Source organism: Polyodon spathula, chromosome 24, assembly GCF_017654505.1.
Source record: "Polyodon spathula isolate WHYD16114869_AA chromosome 24, ASM1765450v1, whole genome shotgun sequence".
NCBI lineage: Eukaryota > Metazoa > Chordata > Actinopteri > Acipenseriformes > Polyodontidae > Polyodon > Polyodon spathula.
Genome location: NC_054557.1, coordinates 21,363,220 through 21,382,193, shown reverse-complemented (window position 1 = coordinate 21,382,193; position 18,974 = coordinate 21,363,220). Strand labels below are relative to the sequence as shown.

General features: G+C 41.1%; 2 protein-coding genes across 2 annotated transcripts in view; one reads left to right on the top strand and one right to left on the bottom strand.

Moving 5' to 3' along the window:
* Positions 1-3,933: 3,933 nt before the first annotated feature.
* On the top strand, positions 3,934-7,279 carry LOC121298707 (zinc finger protein 239-like). Its single transcript, XM_041225904.1, has 2 exons — positions 3,934-4,114; positions 5,176-7,279. The coding sequence occupies exon 2, from the start codon at positions 5,212-5,214 to the stop codon at positions 6,124-6,126; it is 915 nt and encodes a 304-aa protein (XP_041081838.1). The 5' UTR covers positions 3,934-4,114; positions 5,176-5,211; the 3' UTR covers positions 6,127-7,279.
* Positions 7,280-7,446: 167 nt separating this feature from the next.
* Positions 7,447-18,974, bottom strand: part of gtf2h4 (general transcription factor IIH, polypeptide 4) — a 16,914-nt gene continuing 5,386 nt past the window's right edge. Inside the window, exons 6-14 of the mRNA XM_041225855.1 lie at positions 16,398-16,486; positions 15,292-15,400; positions 13,701-13,769; positions 11,105-11,188; positions 10,382-10,514; positions 9,772-9,902; positions 8,805-8,852; positions 8,647-8,725; positions 7,447-7,684 (exon numbers count right to left, since the gene is read on the bottom strand). Coding sequence (XP_041081789.1) covers positions 7,518-7,684; positions 8,647-8,725; positions 8,805-8,852; positions 9,772-9,902; positions 10,382-10,514; positions 11,105-11,188; positions 13,701-13,769; positions 15,292-15,400; positions 16,398-16,486 — 909 coding nt within the window. The 3' untranslated portion in view covers positions 7,447-7,517. The remainder of the gene's footprint in view (positions 7,685-8,646; positions 8,726-8,804; positions 8,853-9,771; positions 9,903-10,381; positions 10,515-11,104; positions 11,189-13,700; positions 13,770-15,291; positions 15,401-16,397; positions 16,487-18,974) is intronic.

Below are 18,974 nucleotides of genomic sequence, written 5' to 3'. Positions count from 1 at the left end.
TATACAAAAATATCACAAAGCACTGTACAGTACATGGCAAAAAAATAGAACAAACCACAATACATTGTATAGCATGTCACACATACAACTGCCACAATCAGCCTATTTAAATAACAATATACACATAATACAAAAGCAGCAATTTTAAAGTTACATTAAAACTCACTAGGACAAGAAAGCCATTTTATAAAAGAGCGTTTTTAGTCTTGAGTTGAAAACTGTAACGGTCCCAGCTTCCCTGACAAACGAAGGCAGAGCATTCCATAATTTTGGAGCTCTACAAGAAAAAGCCCTCCCTCCTCCCGTGCTGCTTTTGTTGACCCGAGGAATAACCAGCAGCCCCGCATCCTGTGATCTCAGTGCGGTTTGAAAGATACGGGGTCAGTAACTCGCTGCTAATCCATTCAGGGTAAATTAACAGCAAAATCTTCAAATCAATTCTATACTGCAAGGGGTGCCAGTGTAAAGAGGCCAAAACAGGGGTAATATGTTCACTTTTCCTGGTTTTGTCTGGTCTATAGACAAGCAGCTCAACCCCAGATTGATAAAAATGATAATAACAATACTGGAGCTACATAACCCCAAACCATTTTGATCACACGTGCATTGAAATAGTTATGAGGAAGACTTTTGAAGCTGCTTACACTTAAAGGTAGGTTGCAGCTTTCCTTCCATTATGAAAGACAACTCCATTCCTAGTGGGCAGCAATTAAGAGATTGGCTGGAACAAACACTGGACTGGAATGACCTGTCAATGTCTTCTATGCAAATAAGGATTTCTTTTGAAATGCCACGTGTTTGTCTGATAAGCAATATTGTATCCTGGTTTCTTATATTTAAAGCTGTGTAGCATCAAGATGTTTCAAATCATTTCATGGTTATTTTTTTGTCCCCCTAGTTACAGTCATATGATCAGTACAGTAACTGTTTTGGGAATATATATATATATATATATATATATATATATATATATATATATATATATATATATAAGGCGATCATGGGTGGTGAATTAATTAGTGACGGGAAGAATGAATATCACTGAAGGTAAGTGTTTTGTGTTCTGTGCTGTACTGTAATGTATTTGCATCCGTGTTTGCGTTCGTGAGTGTTTTGAATAACTGTTTATTTTGACCACTGTACTGTTTTTGTTCTGTGCCAGTGTTTGTGTGTTTTGTTTATGTATTATTAAACATGCACAGTAGCGCTTATAAACATTCTCTGCCTCCTGAGACTCTTCCTGATTATAGCTGGGCCAACGATGTCATCCTGTCACACCCTACAAGGAGTTACCCCTGAGAGAGCTGCCCCTGACAGTGATCCAGATCGCACAAACACCCCTGGACACAGACTTCAGAGACACTGCAGGTCACCAGCACTCACCACTACACCAGCAAACTACAGTGACCAGCAAAGGATCACTGCAATGGTACAGCTAACAGCTCACAGGAGGTTACAATTACAATGAAGATAACATGAGGTGTCCACCTCCAAACGGGGCGGCAGACCTGAAATGTTATGTTAATAGTGCTCTTCCCAAACTCGCTCCCAGCTCCTCGCCTGCTCGCTCCTCTACATTAGCAAACCAGCAGACCCCTGAATTCCCAATGACAGCAATCCTGTCAGCCACACATCACACCATAACCCCATATCATCACACTGTGTGGAACAAGCTGGGAAATTACAGTAATAACATCTGAATAGTTAGTTAATAGTTATTTCATCTTATTTTTGTAATACAAGAAAACAAATAATATGTTTGATTTGTAAAAGTAATAGTAAAATATCCTGGGTCATTTTCTCTTTCTTGTTAGTATGTACTGTGTATTGCAGAGAGTCCACCTTGGGGAGGACGTCCTTTCTACCCGCCTCTAGCAGATCTTGCAGATCTTGCAGTTATGACCTCTGGTCCTACACTGTTTTTAAAAATACCTCCACTTGTAGGCGTATAACGACCTTGTGGAGGAGTCCCTGGCGTTCTGCAGTGTACTGACGACTGCGTCTGAGAGCCCTAAGGTGGACAGACGGTCCTGTTCAGGGGCCAGACCCACAGTTGGAGTCTGCCTGGTTCTGAGTGCTAAAGGGTGCCTCTCGCCTGACTGAGGAGTTCCAGGCACTGTGTAATCTCCCAGGGCAGGCCTTGCAGCAGTTGGCAAAGGTTTGAAAAACAGATTTTGCTGCGTCATCTAGGGGCCACCATAAGAACTGTCACCTTTTCTCGCTTTACTTTCTCTAGGAAAGCAGGGAGCAACAGTTTTGGCGGGAATGCGTAAAAGAGCGATGAACTCCAATGAATTTATGTGCAGGAATGTCCAATGGCCTGCCCGGTACCCACGGACTCCTCTGCCAGCCCAGACTGTATTCCAACCTGAGTTTGATGCGTCCGTCGTCACCACCTGACAGCTGTGGATTACCCCCATCCTTCCACGTTCATGCATGTGAGAAGCTTGCCTCCACCAGCACACGGCTTCCCAGCATACACGAGACATGGTCAGCCGACAGTGTCTGTCACGTCTGGGATGTAGCTGGAAGGCATAGAGCCACGCCTGAAGTGGCCACATTAGAAGTAACCCCAGCTGGAGGGCTGAGGAAGCTGTGGCCATCAGATCCAGAAACTTCTGGCACAACACCAAAAGTACTATCGCCCCCTGTTGAAACAGGGATTGGCAATTTTCATCCAGTAGTGACATTTTCTGAAGAACCGGGTCAAAATGATCCAGATAAAGGTAATCCTGATCACAAAATACAGGATTACAAAATCCGGATCACTGTTACCAGATTCAAAGTTTTGAAAAACTGGCCCCAGGGCATCAGGTGATTGTTAAGGGTTAGGTTTTAGGGCTGGGTTGCTTATGGTTAAGGTTAGGGTTGGGGTAAGGGTTGGGGTTGGGGTTGGGGTTAGAATAGCACTGGCTTTGGCTCTGCAGCTTCCAGGAACATCTAACAGTCCCATTTTTTTTCCTGGCCTCCAGGAATCGTTGAGGGCAGCATTCTGGTTGCCCTTGTCCTGGAAAAAATGTGATCGGGCTGGGTTGCGAGCTCCTCCCCTAGGAATCCCGGCAGCGGCAGCTTTTCCTGGGATGCTAGCTTCTGCTACTCTGGGCAGTGTCCTTCTTCATGCCCATAGGCAATGCAACAGCAATGACCCTGCATCCTTCCAGGATAACCTCAACCGGTCTGCTTCGAATCAGTCCTGCTAGACCGCCACCCCTGCCATGGCATAGCGGGACCAATGTACCAAAGTTGGATCCCCCTTTTCCAGACATCCGGCATTAGTAAAAAAATAAAATAATAATACCGAATACTGAATAGTTAATCACCCCCTCTTCAAAAACAGTCAAAGGTTTTAATAATCAAACCATCCCACAAGTACAATGTCACACAAGCACAGCACAATGGTCATCCAAATATTATCCATTTACTGCCACTACAAACACGCTGGAGCATTTTCGCCCATTTTGAGGTATGACCTGAACCAATAGCTGTGGTCTGATTTTTAATTCTTTATTATTATTTTTATTATTATTATTATTATTATTATTATTTTGTGCCACAGCATGCGTGAAGCGCTCAAGTGCATCCACTGAAGAAATAAAGACTGCATTGGAATTACATTGAAAATTTCAGGGGACGTACTTCTCCTTACGAGGAGCTGCAAAATGTCTTTGTTGCTCTTCACTGGTAATACATCTAAAACGTCATTAAAATAAGGTCACTGCCGAATGGGAGGGAGGTGCACGTCCTCCCTCCGGCCTCTCTCATTGGCTAAGGACCGCAGATGGGGAGGACCCATGTAGAGAAAGGGGTTGGTCCCAAATTGAGTCCTGGCTTACAATTGGTTAAATAGTTCTGCAAAACAGAGGTTCTACTCAATCAGCACTGTATGAATAAACTAGAATCGAAACATTAGCCAATGATATATAGGGGATGTCGTGATTCTCGTTTCCGCTTTCTTGTTCCGGAAATATAATGTTTTGGGGCGTTATTATTAAAATTGTGTTCATATAAATTGCCGAGAACAGCCGATATTAGTACATCTCTGTGGTTTTTAAATTTTATTTAATTCAAGCACGTAGAGGGAGTTCGGGAAAAAATAAAGAAAAGAAGAAAAAAGGTAACTGAATAATCAAACCTGTGCAGTTCACTGTTTTTTCGTTTTATTTATTTATTTGTTTGTTTGTTTGTGTAAGTTTGCTTGTCCCGGTAATATACTGTGGATAACACACCGATAAGATATGTTGCATTTTGACCAATTCAGAATACATTTTTACATAAGGTTCTGCAAAGTGCAAAGACCGCAATGTAATGTTGTTTAATGTTTTATTTGAATATGCATAGAAACATTGGTTAATTGTTTTGTATATTTACAGGGACCTCGTATAGCCCTGTCCCATTATATTCTAGATGTAAACGGTTTACAACAGGCCAATGCAGACAAAAATGATTAAGCTACATCGTTTTTGTATGTTTACAAAAAGAGAGTTGTTCGACACAGCACAGTACAATCGAGATTAACCTAAATACAACATAAATGAAAACATTATAAATACGTAACTTCTGTCGATTCTGCCCCACATTAAGCCCAATACGTGTATAATGTTTGTTAATGAAAAACTTAATTTTAAACTGTAGTCTTTCTTAATCAAAGTAGTATTTGTAACACACCACCAGGCTCTTGCGTTAACAATACAAAAGCAATTGCTTAATTTATTAGTCTCACAATCAGCCCTTTAACGGATGTAAATGGGTTCCTCTGCCACTAAATCAGGAGCCATATGTGGTTCAACAGCCATCTGCTGGACATCTCTGATTTTAAATGTTACTGGATCCTCCGCGAATGCACTATCGCACTACTAGTGTCATTGTAGATATAACTTGTTGTAATCCTAACTTGTTGCATCATATTCTATTCAAGCAGTATTATTGTACTTGCTGTAAACTATACTGCATTTAAAATATTAACTTTGCATTGTAACCCTGTACTGCCCTGTAAAACCTGTGAGTCGCCTTGGATGAAGGCACCAGCCAAATAAATTAATAATAATAGTAAACCATCAAAACAGTGACAGTGAGGCACATACTTTCCTCCAGCATTGCTGTCAAGGGATTTTAAACCCAGTCTCTGCTACTCAGGGATAAATGTTGGTTCACAATTTTTGACTTTTTTTCTTTCAGATTCAGGCACTGGATTAAACAAAGGCGGGTTTGAAGATGGAGCCTGTAACGTTTCCGAAGCCGACATCTGTTCAAGATCAAGAAAAGTCCTGCGAACTGGAACCGCTCTGTGTTAAAACAGAGGTGCTGGACCCGGAACTCGACCAGATTGCAGGGGACAGGAGTGAGCTGGGATTTGTCCGGGTCATAGCGGCCGAAGAAGAAACTCAGTCCTTTCCGTGCCCTCAGTGTGCAATCTCCTTCACTGGAGTGCAGCACCTGGAGAAACACATTCTGAAGAGGCACCAGGAATACGCGAAGACACTGAATCTCCGCTCGTTAAAGAAAGATCAGCCAAAGAGACAGAGCCCCGCCAGCAAGCCACCGTACGACTGCGCGGTGTGTGGAAAGACCTTCTCCAAGATGGGGAACCTCAAGCAGCACAAACTCATTCACACGGGCCAGACCCCTTACCGGTGCTCCGACTGCGGGAAGAGCTTCAGGCAGTCCTCCGCCCTTCAGTCCCACCAGCGGGTTCACACAGGAGAGAAGCCGTATCACTGCTTGGAATGCGGGAAGGATTTCAGGGAGTCCGGGGCATTGGGCAAACATCAGCGGATTCACAACGGTGACACCCCTTTTCACTGCAGCGACTGCGGGAAGAGTTTCAGGCACTCCCACAGCCTCAAATCGCACCTCCGCATCCACGCGGAGGAGGTGCTGTGCCGCTGTGAGCAGTGCGGGAGGGGGTTCAAGCAGCTGGGTCAGCTGAAAACCCACCAGCGTACTCACACTGGAGAGCGGCCGTATCACTGCAGCGACTGCGACAAGAGCTTCAAGCACTCGCACAACCTCAAGACGCACCAACAGAGCCACAACGAACAGACCCTGTTTCTGTGCGTTGAGTGTGGAAAGGGTTTCAAAGACTTTGAAAGTCTCCAAGCCCACCTGCAGGCTCATATGGGAAAGTAGAAGCCAGGGCTTGTTCTCTGCTGCCTAGTGCAGGGGTGGCGAATGCTGGTCCTGGAGAGCCACAATCCAGCAGGTTTTATAGGAAACCCTTAATCAACAATTTCTGAAGAATGTACATTTCAATTTAGCAAGTTAATTTGTTCAGTTAAATGAGGAGGGGTCAGCTGTGGTCCATGAGAGCTACGTGATGTTCAGGTTTTCGTTCCAAATTCTCTCTAAATTACTTGTACTAATTAAACAAATGCTTAACTAGTCAGAACAAAATTGTTGCAAGTCTTTAGAGATTGACTGTTTTAAAGGTTACCTGTAAAACCCACTGGATTGTGGCTCTCTAGGAGAGCCTGGTAATAATTTCTATGAAAGACCTGTTTCATTAATTTAGAAACCTGTGTGTAGAAGACACTTGCTTGAGACGCATAAAGAATTAGTAATTATTTTTTAAAGAATTGATTACATTTTTACATCTCCAGTTTGATTTTGAGCAGCACTGTTTGCTCACTCAACCTGCCCCAAGAGTGCTTTGCTACCTGTTCAGCAGAGTGAGACCTGAGTGATCTGCTTGCACAGGGAGGGGAGGGCAACCATGGGAACAGCACTGCTCATCAAGAATGGAGTTTGGTACAGGGTTTGCTACAGCTTAAAGGATTGAAGTCAATAAGCCCTGGATTTTGACCTGGAAATATTGATGAAAAGTAGACTCGGTATAACCATAGCAGTTTTTGAGTTATCATCATTTTTTCCCTGTATGACCATGCTTTAATGCTGAAGTTCGATTCAATATTTCACATAGAATGCCGCTTTCGAGCTGAGGTGGCATTCTATATAACTCCCGTACATTAGTAGTACATACTGCTGTATACGAAATATCAAACCACCGCCCTTTCGTTTTCACAAAAAGCCATGTTGTCCTTCTCAAAACTTAGTTTAGTAAAATAAAATGCCGATTTAGGAAAATCAACCTGTTTTTCAATAGGTTGACAGTTGAATTCTTGCAGAATAAAATCTGATTGTCTCAATATTATGTGTTATTTGCTTTTTTTTAACCTATTAGACTATTTAAATATGTTCGGCAGACCTGTCTCTTATGGTATTTGCCTAGCCAAAGTCTTTCTCCATTTTCAATTAGACAGATTAACTTACAGTAGTCTTATACCATCAGAGACACCTGTCAACTGGACAAATTAATGTATACCCTCAAGAATGCGTGCCAAGGATGCCAAGTTATATCAGAGGTTCCCAAGATATAACCAACACAGAAAACCAAAAACACTTACACAATCGCATAAGTTTTGAATGTTAACATTTTTTTTCCATTATAATTGTTTTATATATCAATATTTAAAAATGAAAACAAGGTTTGAAAAATATATTACAAAAGATTCCAGTGTGGGCTAATGTTTCTGCCTTTTCCAGAACTTCTTGACGTCTGAATGGCCGGCTTGGGTCACCACCATGACTCTGTTTTGGGGGTTCTCCCAGATCAGTACCCCCAAATCCTTGGCGTGATTCCGCAGGACCTCAAAATCAACCTGCGATAAGAACTGATTGTACAGAACCCCTGAAAAGAGAAATGCAGTGTTATAAAACAGCAAAACTATCAAGTTTCAATCTCCACTGCTCCAAATATATTTCACATGGTCACTAAACATATAGCCTGTTCCCTTTAGCTTCAACAGCTATAGTTTTGTTTATTACAGTCGAAACAAACATTCAGACAGGCCCCCTAAGTATCAACATCTTTAGTTTTATACATACTGCTTGGCTTAGGACCCCTCTACCCAATTAGATTTGCCAGGATTTAGAGATGCAAATGAGGTTGATGTTGTGGCATGTGATCCCCGCAGCACAACTGCAAACAGTTTGCCCAACAGCATTGAAAAGTGGGTGCTACAGCAGCAAGGACAGGCAGGCTAGGGTGCTGCAGGAGTCACCAGAGTGGATCAGCAAAGGGAAAGTGGTCATAAAGGGAGACAGCTGTGGCCACAAACACTTAGAGGGAAAAGATTAAGAGAGTCAAGTCTAATATTAACTAAAGAAGAGATTCACATTCCATCACCTTGTGGGGTCTATTCCATGTGTCAAAGCTGTGATCAGAGCAGGCGCTGGCATAACTCGGTATGAGCCCGATCAAATTGGGTGGGCAGTTTATATTATACAGTGGCATCAAAAACTATTCACATGTCTGGAGCTCTATTTGTGAATGCACTGCTTTGTAACACACTTCTCTTTGTGCACTATTTTAAAACTGCTTAGTTTTTTTTACTATTAATGTTCTCAAACATAACTGACATGTTAATAGGTTGCGTCTGCACCAACTGAACGATTACTTCGCAATCACGTGACGTGCGATCAGTGGACTCCCAGTACCGGAGGTGGACTGTCACTTTTCTTTTCGACTGCCCCTAGTTTGTACCAGCCAAGGCTCAAACTGGAATACTGGTAACATTTAAAATCTTGCTGGACCTTCCTTCAACACTATTGAAAGACACACTAATATGTTTCCATAGCTTTCTGTCTTACCCTCACTGAACTGCAGTCTGTCTCTCTCCAGCTCCCACAGTGCAATCTGATCTGTGATGGTTGGAGGCAGGACTGGAGTCTGGGAATTGCAAGCACTGGTTAGAATACACGGTGTATTTTTATACTCAATGACAGGAGTACGAAAAACTAGAGCCTACCTGCTTCAGCATGACTGGGTGAGCTCTCGTTCGGAGAAAGTGGATGATCTAAAAAAGACAAGACATTCATTTCTAACAAGCGTGTCAGTAGCAACCACCACCCACCCCCCTCACCACGGCTGCATATTCAAAATCAGAGCGATCACTATGATGGAAAAGTTGACCGTGACGCACATCAAAAGTAAGTACAGAATTGTATAGAATAAGAGTTAGCAATGCCATGTTTAAATTGCAATGTTGCACAGTGTTCCTGTGCAAAGCATTAAGTGTGACATACAGATGGATGAATTGATGGACCCCTCCATATATCCCTGATGTAAATGCCGATGCCAAGTCTCATGACAATTACACAAGGGATTCTTCAGATATATGGAAAAATGTCAATTGTAACGCAGTGCCTTCACTGTACCCAGAAAGGGATAAAAGCAGCGACTTGTCATCTGTCCTTGAAATACTTGCATATTCCAAACAAAGTGAAGAATCAAAAGCACAAGAAAAAAAGGGGACCAAATATATTTTTCTAGAGCTAATAAGAGATAAGGAAATGCATTCGCCGATTTGCAGTGTGACATACATCTAAACAAATGAATCAAATACAAAGTAATAAGTGCCACATTTCAGAAATCAGACTCAAAAACAGTTGCATGACTTGGGTAAAATAGCTGCTCTTGTATTGCACTGAAAAAAACAGGCAGAGAATTAAATAATTCAACAAGAACCTCAGGGAGGATCTTGAATTAAGATGATTTTCACGTTTACCACACACTTGCCTATCCGCTGATAGTTAAATTTAGTTCTTGCAACAACAAAACAATACATCTCCACTTGAAACTGATCATTAAAACAGGATGATTTGTCATTTCTCCAGAACTACTTCAAACTGGAACCTTTGCATTGCATTGGGCCAGGCAACTGCAAGGTCTATTCCCAGCTTACCTATGCTGAAAAAAAAAAGTAAACTCAGTACCTGCTCGGCTGTGATCCCGTTTGCGATAGCTTGCTGCACGCTTTCTCTGGTCACCTGGGCTACAATCAGGTTGGGAAATCTGTAGAGCAACTCTGAGAAGAGAGCCACCAAGGCGATCTGCAGCTCCGATTCTGAAACACAGAACACCAAGACGACATCATTACAATCTCCCACGCTTGGAGTGCAGGGAGAGTCATGCAATCAGGGGATGGATCCCGGCCAAGCTGAGTTGCTGATCTTGGCTTGAGATCAGCAAGGGGCCCTACATCGTCTTTCCCGCTGGGTTAGGGAAGATGATTGCCTGGGGGTACCTCAAACAGCGCCCCCTATTAGCCATGCACAACAGAGTCCAGCCATAGCCCTGGCATCCAGTGTTCAGTAGCTTGGGAACATCTATTGCTTATGGCAGACAACAAGGGCAATCATCTTGACAATCGCCCAGCACACAACGCGGCCGTGCCTTTACCACCTGAGCCACTCCGAGACCCCTTCAGATAATTTATTAATAAACTGGAAGAACAGTCAATCATTGGAAAATGTCGGAGAAACATAATCAAAGTTTCGACTACAAATCTTGTTAACCCACGGTCCACTTCCTGTTCTCTCTGACCTGTGTAGGCGTAGATCCTGTAGTTGGTTTCCACGACAACAAAGCCCTGGTTATGGGCATCCACAGAGGTGCCTGAAACGCCGGCAGCAAGATTGATGGCTAGGCGTGTTGGGTAATACCGGCGGGATTTCCTCTGAAACAGACACAGTAAATCAAGTCCGAGTTTACTAAATACTGGAGTGATTCGCTTGACAGGCCGGTACCTCAATTTTGGTAACCAGACACGGGAACAATACCTAATTAACCCTTAAAATTCCAACGAGGAACAAAAGAACAAAAAGGCAAACATCCCTGGTGCAGATTCCTAAAGTTTGTTCCTATTTTGACAAACATATCTACTTTTTCAACCTCTACCAAATGTGAACACTTCTAGAAAGTATAAAAGTATCTTGTTTATAAAAATTATTTAAACATAACTGCATGATTCTTTACATAGAGACCATTACGTTACAAGATGTATACGAAGGTCTATATGCCTACAGAAAGGGAGCTACAATAGGAATTCTCCCCAGTGACTTCCATTATGTTTTGGCGAAGATAATCCAATGTGATGGTCAATAAAAGGTAGCTGCGCTCTGTACGTTTAATAGGGATGGTGTGGTCCAATAAATACAATTTTTAATATAAAAAAAAGTGAGATTCTGGATTTACCCTAAATAACCGTGAGCATTTTCTCTCAATACAAAAGTTTGTTGTTGTGCAAGCAGAGTTCCTTTAATGTACCTTGCGTTGAAATACAAGTCCAAACTCACGCAGGTGCTGCAGAAAAGTTAGCAAGGAGTCGCTCATCCCTTCGACAGAGTAATCCTGAAAAACAAAACCCAACAAAACTGCTGTAAAAGAACGGGTCTGTGATGAGTCAAAGGGGTTTCGGTCTGCAATTCAGCCTCCCAACAGTAGAAGGCATCAAACCAACTCGGGACTTCCCTTACCAAGGTCTTGTGACCATGACAAAAGTCATCTTTTTGAGGGGCGGCACCTTGGTGAGGGGCGGAAGTACGAGTATGTAAATTCCAGCCACTGGAGTCAAGTGAAATTAAGGATACCTGTCAGTTTGGGAATGGTGATCCACTGACTACCGGGGCAGGGTTTCCATACTAAAGGGAACGTGCTACTGTCGGGGTTGGTCCTAAGGAATAGAGGCGGAGGAAAAAAGGCTGGAGGGAAGTACGTGGAAGTTTGGACTGTGTCACGAACGGAGGCCTTACTAACTTGGCTCTTTTCTGTTTTTATTCCTTTTTGTTTTATTTTTGGATTTAAGCAGAGCGCGAAGAGGACTTATTTTTGATTACTCCAGCACTCCCTCCCTCACATACTTCTTTATTATTTTCCTTTTTTTTCCGTGTAATATTAAATAAAATTTTAATTTTTACACATAAATCACTGTCTGGAAAATCCATTTTTACTCACACGCCTCACAGGGTCTTCCAATCAAAGTTCTCCTTTAATCTCAGAGGGTGCATTAGTTGAAATGATCTTCTCTCTAGGCTGCATAAAAAGGTCTCAGTGATGTTGCAGATGATATTACCACTAGCTGCCACGAGGGGGAGACACAGACCCCATCCTTTTAGAGAAATGCAGTTTTTTCTAACAATTTAGAAAAATATAAAAGACATTTATGAACGAGAGGAAGCCATACAGCCTATCTATGCTCATCCGGTTCCTAGTAGCTGTTAGACCTCAAAACTTTGCCAAGTGGGGGGACTCAGCATCAGCATCATGGCTAGGTAACCCATCCATACCCTCGCCCTCTCAGTGTCTCTTCTGTCTTAAGACACTTAATTTCCAAATGTGTCCTTTGGTTCTGGTTTCTGTCCTGTGCTTTACGTATTAATTAGGGTTCACTTTGTCAAGTCATTAAGATTTTACTAACTTCAAATCAGGCAGCTGGGACTGTATTTCTAAAGCATAGGAAGGTTAAGTGTTTATTTTTGCAAAAGAAAATATGTGTATGTTGTAATGTGTTTCTTTCAAAACTGCACATTTGAGACCACTGTAGCTAATGAAAAGTGCAAAATGGTGAAGTTATTTTGTTTGCTAAATTACTTTAAACTCAGAATCCCTAAGTATTGAAATACACTTGCATGAGCGCGATCTCTCTCGCTGCAACGTGCCACTGCAATCAGCTTTATTTCACTGGAAAGTCAATAAAGCTATTTCGAGTGAGGAAATGAAACTTGAAGCACATTGATTTCAAGGACTGTCTTGCTGTGCAGTTAAGGATAATTGTATGTTGGCCCATTTAGAGTTTGGGATGAAATAAATATACATAATTAAGAGCTGTTAGCGAGACCTACACTGACAGCTTGACAAACAGACACAGACAGACCAGCGTCGCTTCAGGCCACGATTCCAATATTTACAACACGTTCTGAAAAAGGTCCTTGCCAACTTTTAGCACAATTACATATTACAGATACAGCCAAACCTTTGTTGTTACCACGTTGAGATGTCCCGCCCTAATTATAACAGCAGCCAATGGGGACAAGCTCCTGAGAATCTCTCTTTGTTTATTGGCACACATTTAATAAACCCAGTTCATGTCACTTAATAAAAGCATATTAGAAATGGAAAGCCTGTCAAATCCAGTCTCTCTACAGTCTGTATCATGCGGCAACATTTTTGGGTCTCGAACCCAATACCTATTGCAATTCATTGTGTGAATGAATTCACACAGTTTGGCTGTAATTGAATTTTGAATACATTTTAGCACATATTTTGAGCAGATACATTTCTGGAATTACTGTCATCTCCCCCAGAGGTGTAGCCCTAAATCTGATGGTAACAGAACACCACTAAAATAAAGATTTTCTTAAACAAGAAATATTATACAAATTCTTATTTTATTTGTATTCTGAGCTTCTAGTAACACGTGTAATAGGTAATGCATTTATCTAACTTCTACAAGTATTTCCACAAAGTGTCTTTCTCTATCTTGTCAGAACGCTGTGCTTTACGTGTCTGTGTGTCGCCCGCAGAGCGATGACGTCTGAGCCATGTTTTGGCACAGCTGTGGAGGATGCCACATGGAAAGTGGAGTTATCGTCATGGTTAATGTCGCTACGGTAGCCGCTTGACTATATGACACTCTGGGAAGAGCTGTGTTTGTGAACGCAGTCGTAGTCAACGCACGGTTGCTGTCGTCTTCAGCCTTTTTAAATAAGTAGTTTGGAATAGAAGAAGTTCCTAATGCACAGGACTGCTGGCTGACGCGGACAGTTGTGCTTTAGAGGAGTCATGTGACTAAGCTTGACTATTATGCAAGTTCTGGCTCGACTACACCACTGCCCCCCCACCCCCCTTCACTTCCTGTGCTTACCCTGCCCAGAGTGGAGAAGCTGAGCTGGAACAGGAAGGAGAGGATTTCAACCAGGTCCATCCCTCGAGACTGCAGAACGACAAGGAGCAGCAGCGTCAACAAACCTGCCACTTCCAAACACAGCAGAAATACCGAATTCAAATCTTAATTCTCCTTATTAAAAGGGCACATAAGGACCTTTTTATTTTATGGGAAATGTAGTTCTGACAGGCCCATGCAGGTACATGGGAAGCCACCTTGAGGCAGGGAATGCAATTTAAAAGTTTAAAAAAAGTGGTCAAAATGTGAGAAAAAAAAATCCCAAAAAAACAACACACATACACCTTACGTAAGCAGTTGTAGCAACACATGGGAACATGTAACACAATAAAACAAAAAGGTCCTTATGTACCCTTTAACTGGTTATGAATTAAACTGACCTAATTCAGAATATGCACATATTTTAAATATAGCGCTACTGATAGACTTCTGCATCCTGGTTCCTGCGCTGCAGGTCACATGGTCTGATTGGGTATTAGGAAGTATTATTATTATTATTATTATTATTATTATTATTATTACTACTATTTATTTCTTAGGAGATGCCCTTATCCAGGGTGATGTACAGCTGTTAAAAAGTATCACATTACAATATATCACATTACATAAGAGCAGTTATAAAATGCTATCAGTCAGTAGTAGGAGCTATTTCAAATGAGAGAGAAAAAAAAAAGTAAATAATTAATGTTTCAGAGTGATTACAACCAAGAGCAATTAAACTTAATATTTGGTTATAACAGGAAATTTAATTAAGTGCAAATAATAAGTACCATAAACGGAAAAGAACAATTTCAAAAGAGCAATTACAAAAAACATGAATACGGTTTCCTTTAAGAGTACAATCAAGCACAAGACACAGAAAACAGAATTCTGACCGGCAGCAGCAGTAGAATACACTAAAGTGTGGCGGGAGCAGTGACTTGTCATCTATAGTGTGTGACGCAGAAAACATACACAAGAGAACTAAAAGATCTTCAACAGTAGAAAAGAAAAGAAGTTTTCTACTTTCCCTGCTGCGTAATTTAAAAGTAAAAGGAATATATGGAGCCGGTATAGTTACAGAAAGTGTGATTACAGCCTCTTTGCTTGAATGTACTAAAACTAACAAGCATGTGTTTACCTTGCATCCCCTATAGCCACAGCTGAAAATGAAAAATCAGAGCCAGCAGTCTGATGAAAACGCCAATGACCACGGCGTCTATCAATAGTAGGTACGGAACAAAACACAAAGCAGTTCTCCACATACAAGCAAAATAACGTACAGATGGACAGATGCATGGGCAGATAGAAACCTCCATGTTGTATCAGTATATAACACTTTCAATAACTTATGCTAAATAATGCTCATACCAAGTTTCATGACAATGTGGAAAAATGTGCGACATAGGTGCATACGAATGGTTCCAGTATACCCCCTTTGCAAAGGATTTCATCACCGGTAGGGGATAATTATCTAATGCCTTTATCAGCACTGATTTAAAAAAAAACATCTGGGTTGTGGAGTGTACCATGTCTCAGAGAGGTGGGTGTATGTGGGTTGGCTTAGCCCTACCTCGGCAGTCTTGAGATACTGCAGTGTGAAGTACCAGAGCTGGGAGGCTGTGTCCAGTAAGAGGAACTGGAAACCTGCAGAGGTGATGCAGGGGGCATCTCCGGCCTCACTGGGAGAGAAAGAGAGAAAGGCTTAGCCCAATACAAACTTTCATTGCAACTGGATCACAGCAAAAAATGTAGTTTTACAACTAAAAGATACGTAAACCATTTTGAAAACAAAATAACTGAAACAAAAGCATTTTGAGAGTCGCCTGTCTCTGCTAATCAATTGAGACTTTTACATTTGCATTCTGTGTCGCTGACCATTCCCTCCAAAGCCAATATCAAAATACAGTAATCAATTCAAATAAACTGAGCAGACTACAAATAAGCAATAAAACGCTGTATTACAGTAGCTTTTACTAGGCAGCATTATAATACCATCAAAATGCCCCGATCAGTATTTAGAAATACTAACAAAGTTTTGACTAGAAGCCATTTTCAATGTCAATTTTGAAGATGTTGAACAATACTTCCAGTGGAAACATTTGTCATTGAAATCTAGTTTCTTTTTCTATTCCTAGATTCAGCATTACTGAGTTTTAATAGTTCTGATGACACTAAAATATACATTTTTTATAATTGTTTTTTTTTAAAGTTTTTTTCTATTTGTTCCTGAAATGTCTGGCGAGCTGTACTTTGTTTTAGCTGTGAGAATCCACATGCGTACAAAGCAATTTCTGACCAATATATTTGACATTGAGGAAATAGGCATTAAACAGGTATGGGAACATAACCAGGGCGGTAAAGGGTTAACCGTTTATGTGGGAGCCATTAGGAATTTAGTGATGGTGTAAAATGACTGAGAGGTACTGTATGATGTCTAAAAGAACACAGGTGTAGAGCATTCAGCTATTTATTTTGAAAGGCACTATATAAATAATAAAGACTGATTGATTGTAAAACACTCCAAGATGACCTTGTGCAGACTGTGATACTCTCAATGGCCCTTGTTAAAAGAATGTCCTAACCAAGTGTCCTCACAGTGGGATAAGAGGTTCTGTGGATATAAACTGGTAAGCACGGGTGCCTCCTCTATACGTCGTGCATCCAAATCCCACTTACCTTCTCATAAGCCCTGCCTGAATCAGCAGCTGTGCCAGGTCCTGACTGACTGCTGCACTGGGAGAGCCGACCATGAAGTGCAGAATCACCTACACACCCAAGAGAAGCAATCAGCACCAAGCAAACACATAGACAGCTTTCAAATGAAAACACGCTGCTGCTAGGACATACACTGGAGGCAGCAGACAGGGTGCCGGGGGCCATCAACCGATCATCAACGATTCATTCAAATATTACAAAACGAACCCACGTCTATCATCATTGATATACATTTCCTGAACCAGAAAATACAGATTAAACCCTCTAATGCACTAGAGTTGAACTTCATATAGACACGTTGGGTAGCTGCTTGTTGTTCTATACAGGGCTTTATAGTGTGTGGCATGGCAGAGGCCCTGCACACTGATAAACGGCTTTTTTGGGGGCTGTTGTTACACAGCCAGCTAGTTTAATTGGTTTATCAAAATGAGGGACACCTGCTTGAGCAAGCTTGTTAATTTTTGCATTCAAAAATCTATTTAAGTTTCGAGCTAAAACAGGTTTTTCGTCTTTGTAGATGAAGAGATTTCTGCTGTATTTGCACCTCGGAAATGCCTTTGGGAAAGGAAGGAAGGACATACACGGGAAAGGGGAATAAACAACACATCAAAGTCAGTTTATCAGCATGGAAAATCAAAGCCTCTCTACAGCTGTATTCTATAAACTGGTCTTTGAAATCTTGAGACCTAATGGCGGAGACAGCAGCTGGGTGGTAGGGCTTTGTAATTTGAAAAAAGTGCTTATGCTTGGCAATTAGCAGTTGTTCCTAATTAATTCTTGCAGCTAGCTGAATGTGTGGCCATACGGAACTCACAGCTTTAGATTAAGCACAGAATTGCATTTTCAAGCTATAATTATTCCGACACGGCTGTGAATATGCTTGTTTAAACAGGTCTGTCAGTCACATAAACTTTCCCCAATCCCACAGCTGGGACTACAGCAATTGGCGCTGTCAATATCATGATAATATATTATTTATAATTTCTAGAAATTTCTCAAACAAAGGAAAAATCTTTTGTAGCTTTTGCTTTTGTGGATGAAAAAGTTGCAAGAAATAGATGTCTACAATTACTTATTTCAGCATTTTTTTTCAAAAATGCTAATTCAAAAGTATTCATACTGACAAGGAAAATAAAATTAATAGCTAGTTGAGGCACCTTTAGCAACAATAACCTCTTTTAAACAATTAGGATGTTTGTCAGTGAGCTTTTGGCATGATTCTTTAGTGATTTTTTGACCATTCCGCAACGTAAAATTGTTCCAGTTCATTCAAATTCCGAGGACTTCTCTTGTGCACAGCCTTCTTCAACTCAGACCAAAGATTCTCAATCGGATTTAGATCGGGCCTTTGACTCTGCCATTCCAGAACCTCGATTTTATTCTTCTTTAGCCATTCTGAAGTAGATTTTGATGTGTGCTTTGGATCATGTCGTGTTGGAACGTCCAGTTGCACCTTAAACCAAGTTTTGTAGCGGAGGGTTTCAGATGATTGGCCGATATCTTTCGGTATGCTGTGGAATTCATTTTACCATGTTTTGGAACTAAATTTCCTGTGCCATTAGAGGAAAAACAGCCCCATAGAAGGACATTACCACCTCCATGCTTGACAGTAGGTCTGGAGTTCTTTTCTTTGTACGCCTCACCAGACTTTCTCCAAACGTAACGACTATCAGAGTAACCAAACAGCTCGATTTTTGTTTCATCACGCCACAAAACCTTTGACCAGAACTCATATCCATCATTCAAAAGTCATTTTGCACACTTTCAGCCATTGTCCTTGTGCCTTTTCCAAAGAGTGGCTTTTTCCTTGGCCTGCAGCTATTTAGACCTTCACCATGCAATACTCGACCTGTGGTTGAAATGGAAACCCCAGTCCGACTTTCTGCCAATTCACTTTGAATATCTTTGGCAGTCAATCTCAGATTGTTATTAACCTTCCTCACAATTCTTCTACTTGTTCTTGGTGAAAGAACCTTCTTTCTTCCAGACCGAGGGAGCATTGTGACAGTACCATGAGTCTTGTACTTCTTGATAATAGAAACAGTAGTTGAAATTGGGATACTCAAATGCTTGGAAATCTTCTAGTATCCTTCTCCAGCTTTATGACAATAAATAATTTTCTGCCAAAGGTCTTCAGATAGCTCTTTACTTGTTCCCATATTGACTTATTGGTAATGATAGCAATCACACTATGCCTAACCCTTTTATAGTCTCTAAGACTGTTCAATTTTGGGTTAAGGAAAGGTAAAAAAACAATAAAAAAATCACTAAATAATCATGCCAAAAGCTCATTGACAAATATCTTAATTGTTTAAAAGAGGTTATTATTGCTAACAATGCCTCAACTAGCTATTAATTTCATTTTCTTTGTCAGGGCATGAATACTTGTGAATTGACATTTTTTGAGTTTTGCAAAAAAAAAAAAAATTGCTCAAAATAAATAATTGTAAATGTTTCTTGTAACTTTTTTCTCGTCCACAAAAGCAAAACTTTTGCTACAAAAGATTCTTCCTAAAATTCTTTGTTTTTAAAAAATTA